Source organism: Nelusetta ayraudi, unplaced genomic scaffold (assembly GCF_046127955.1).
Source record: "Nelusetta ayraudi isolate G7.1 ecotype Tasmania unplaced genomic scaffold, CSIRO-AGI_Nayr_v1 ptg000033l, whole genome shotgun sequence".
NCBI lineage: Eukaryota > Metazoa > Chordata > Actinopteri > Tetraodontiformes > Monacanthidae > Nelusetta > Nelusetta ayraudi.
This window is the reverse complement of record NW_027466083.1, coordinates 5,216,006-5,220,000: the sequence shown is the minus strand read 5'-3', so window position 1 is coordinate 5,220,000 and position 3,995 is coordinate 5,216,006. Positions and strand designations below refer to the sequence as shown.

The following is a 3,995-nucleotide window of genomic DNA, read 5'->3' as shown; positions in this document are numbered from 1 at the left end:
TGTTTCCTTCGATCTTCCTTACAACAGCTGAGACATTAGGGTAAAAATCCCAAACACTTTTAATTTCAAATGGCGAAAGAAAATACCGCTTTTGATGATTTGTATAATATGCATTTTTTTTTATTCAAATTATTGCCAGTAGATCAATTTGAATGTGACACACTGGGCTTTTCGATAATGGGGAAAAAGCATGACTTCCACCTTTTTAGAAAGCAAAACATACACGTATTATTTTTTTAAAAAAAGGAAAAAAAAAGAGAGATACGCAGATAGTGTGCACCAATAATATTCGTATCCCCACCAATCCCCTCCTCTCAAAAAGCAATCTCTTAGGGCCTCACTGGGAATGTGGAAAAATTGTTCTAATATCTGACAGAGTCGGTGAAGAGAGGGAGGAAAGAAATCTGCTGAGCTGTAAATCTACTCTGCAATCACACATCAGTTGTCTTTGCAGTTTGAAGAAAGGACTGCAACGGCTTGACTTATCACACAACCAGGAAAGACCCGCTGCCCTCAGCAGCGGGTTAAATGTTACAATTTCTTAAAGATGCAGATTGAAAAACAAAACAAAAAACAACCTAATTCTAGATGTAAACGACCCAAATTCCTGTGATCACACTGTGCAAAATGTCACTGATAATGCTCCTGTTGTGTTACGTCGTTGTGTTGCTGAATACAGCCAACATGCAGCCTGGACAAACTAATTCAGGGCTGCTGATGGAGCCGTGAATCCTGGGAGCAGCGACACACATTTCTCCAGAAAATGGTGAAATCATAAACACACTGTGGTGGCCTGACGGGCCTCCTGAATCACATTTCAACCATCGCATATTAAATATCAGGGAAAATATCACTCACTTCTACTTCCTGTGTGTTATTATCATTATAAACATTATAACTATTATCGTTATTGTTATTATTATTATTATTATTATTATTATTATTATTATTATTATTATTATTTGGCTGCGTCAGGGGAACTGACAGACACTTCACTACAAGTCAATGGATTGTGAATACATGAATGTTTGGGTCTTACCGTTGCTGTAAAGCAGCTGCAGCCGGTAATGAATCCCGTTATTGGTCTTTTCTCCGCTGGTCTCCTTAACGCACACACGCGCACACACAACACACACACACACACACACACACACACACACACACACACTTGTTTAAAGGATGCATTTGTAGGCCTGCATGTTTTTTTGTTTTTTTATCGCCAAAACTTATTGAAATCTTCACATCAACTCGGGATTCATTTCATGCACAGAAACGCGGGGTAGTTAATCTTAGTCCGAGTTTTTTTTTTTTTTTTTTTTTTTTTTTAATGAATTTCTCATTGACGCCATATGTAGGTTACAGAGGGCAAAATAAATCCCAACAATTTATTTTCTGATTCGTCATCATTGATGAGCTGCCCCGCCACCAGCAAAAACAAACACATTAAAAATGTATATATCCATTTCCTTTTAAACACCCTGTCTTTTTACATAAATAAAAAGGCACGGTGTGGTGATTCCGACGCTCCTTCGACGCCGCAAATTAAAACAATTTTCATTAAAATAATTCGAACGGGTTTTTTTTTTTTGTCTGATATACAAACAGATCGAAAAAAGATTTTAGGTCAATAATAATGATTAATCATAAGAATGAATAAATAATGAAACATCAATTATAAAAAACAACAACGATAATAATAAGCACATCCATTTTAATTTATAGGCCTTACTTGAATTAATGACTAATAATAATGTGGTAAGTTCTGACCTGATAATTTTTTTTTTTTAGCATAACATTATATTGATGATAATAACAAATAATGCCGCGACCCAGTGTGATTTTTGTGCTCCTCACCTTGTCCTTCTCGATAAAGTCCACGAAGTTGGTCCTCTCGATCTCCACCGGCTGACCCTGGCGGTCGTACAGAGCCAGGACGAAGTGGAAGAAGTTGGACTTGCGCAGGTTGGAAGGCGGCTGCTTCTCGAAGTGAGCCCGGGCCAGACCCACGCCGCTGCGGAAACAGAAGCGCGGAGGAGTCGGTGTTAGAAAGTCTTTATGAATTTCACAGGAATTTACAAAAAATGTTTTTTTTAGAAGAAAGACGAATTAAATTACATATGAGGATAAAGGTTCGCTACAGAGACTTGATTTCGCACAAGACCAAATTATTTCATCAAGAACAGATCTGGAGTTCTCAATAAGGAAAAAAAAAACAAATTTAATTTTTCCAGAAAAGTAATTGTTTTCATCCAAGAGGCTCACGTTGTGATCTGTTATCAGCGATATTTGCGTCCTGCGTTCTTTCTGTGCATCAAGTATCATATTCCACATAACCATGATTGCCCAAAAGAGGTGTCAACGTCCTATCTTAAACTGTGTCTACTATCGTAACGCAGCAACGTGATTTCTTTTCTGACTTCCTGCACATTAAAACCCATCAAGACACGGACAGAAGGCGCGCACTGCGTGCGTAAAAATCTCAAGCACAAACACATGTTGCCTTTAACAGTTTAGTGCGCGACATTAAAAAAAAATATCTGGCCTTCATTTAATGGTTTTGGGATTATTATTATTATTTTCAAATTATCATGATTATTATTATTATTTTTTTAATTTATCGATAGACTTCAGGAGATCTGTTGGGGTGCTTTCCTCCGTTTGCTTCTCTACAACATCGGCTCATCCTAGTATCCCGCACTGGGGAGGTCCCGTACACGATCCCGGGTGATGTCCGCCATGTGTCACGGCGCGTTCGAGCACGGAGGAGGCTGATATACGCACGTTTCAATCCGAGCTGCGCTCACCTCTGTGCGGCCGTGTTTGCGTCCAGCACGCCGCCCCCCTGCATCCAACTCCGGACGGCGTTCATGCCTCCCAGCGGCTCCTCCTTCAGGCTGCTGCCGCTTCGGTGGATGCTCTCCTGGATCCCAAACATTAAAAAACGCCGATGTAGATGCCGGCGCGTCCCGCTGTTCCTCGGCGCCTCTCTCCCGTCCTCGACCGTGCACTTGTTCTCCTTAAGATCCTTCGCTGAGGAACCGACCAGGCTGCGTGCTTCGCTGGAGAACCGGAGCCTTAATTGCGCGTGTTTGTGTTTGTAGATATTGTGCTCGGGGCTTTGCTAAAAAAAAATACAAATAAAAAAAACCCTAGTATCGCATCAAGATCCAACAAAGAACGGTTAAGCAGATCGCACGTGTCCAGAAGGCTCCACGGAGGAGAAGCGGGGCAGAGCGCGCAGGAAAGTGTGGAAATCTTGGTGTCGTCTTGGAGATCCGCGGAGGAAGCTGTCAGACAGAGGTGTGAAGCCCGAAAAAATGGGAGCAGATCAAGTGTCACTGGGATCAGATGTCATCATCAGCGGACACTTTTCTCTTCCTCTCCACTTTCACCTCCCCTGGCTGGAAGCTCCGTGGCTGCTGCTGTTGCTGCTGCTTGTGTCCGGACGGAGCGGCGCTGCTTCCTGTGGATGAGTCCCGAAGCTCTCGCCACTCCGCTGCCTCTCCGAGGAGTAAAAAACTCTTAGTGACTCTTCCCAGAGGACTCACACGCGCTCTCTCTCTCTCTCTCTCTCTCTCTCTCTCTCTCTCTCTCTTCTCTCTCTCTCCCCCTGTGTGTCTGGGAACCAAACACGGGCTTCTCCCGCCCCAGGGAGAGAGGGCGAGAGAGCTAGAGGAGTCAGGATGGGAGGAGTGAGGAGGAGGAGGAGAGGGAGGAGTGACGCCCCCAAACAAAGGAGCGAGTGGAGCCGCGGAGCTCCTCAGTGCGCTCCTGGATGGAGCACCGGGCTCCTGTCCCTGCACAGGGCAGCTGTTGTCTGTGGACCGAGAGAACACATCCTGGAAATCAGCCTGGAAGGACTTTCTGAGTGGAAGTGGCTAAAAACCCACAGTTAATGGTACAAACAATATTTCCAAACATATAAACTTTGACTATCATTTGGCCTGATCTCAGAGTAGTGTAATTTATATCGCCATCGTTCAAACGTTCTCCAC

The 3,995-nt window shown here is 43.5% G+C and overlaps 1 protein-coding gene across 2 annotated transcripts in view; it reads right to left on the bottom strand.

The window, feature by feature from the left end:
• LOC142891888 (transcription factor COE1-like) overlaps positions 1–3,608 on the bottom strand; it is a 71,110-nt gene extending 67,502 nt beyond the window's left edge. For both annotated transcript variants that reach the window (XM_076031813.1, XM_076031815.1), the window contains exons 1-3: positions 2,805–3,608; positions 1,855–2,011; positions 1,040–1,103 (exon numbers count right to left, since the gene is read on the bottom strand). In XM_076031813.1, coding sequence (XP_075887928.1) covers positions 1,040–1,103; positions 1,855–2,011; positions 2,805–2,935 — 352 coding nt within the window. In that variant the 5' untranslated portion in view covers positions 2,936–3,608. The remainder of the gene's footprint in view (positions 1–1,039; positions 1,104–1,854; positions 2,012–2,804) is intronic.
• Positions 3,609–3,995: the final 387 nt, after the last annotated feature.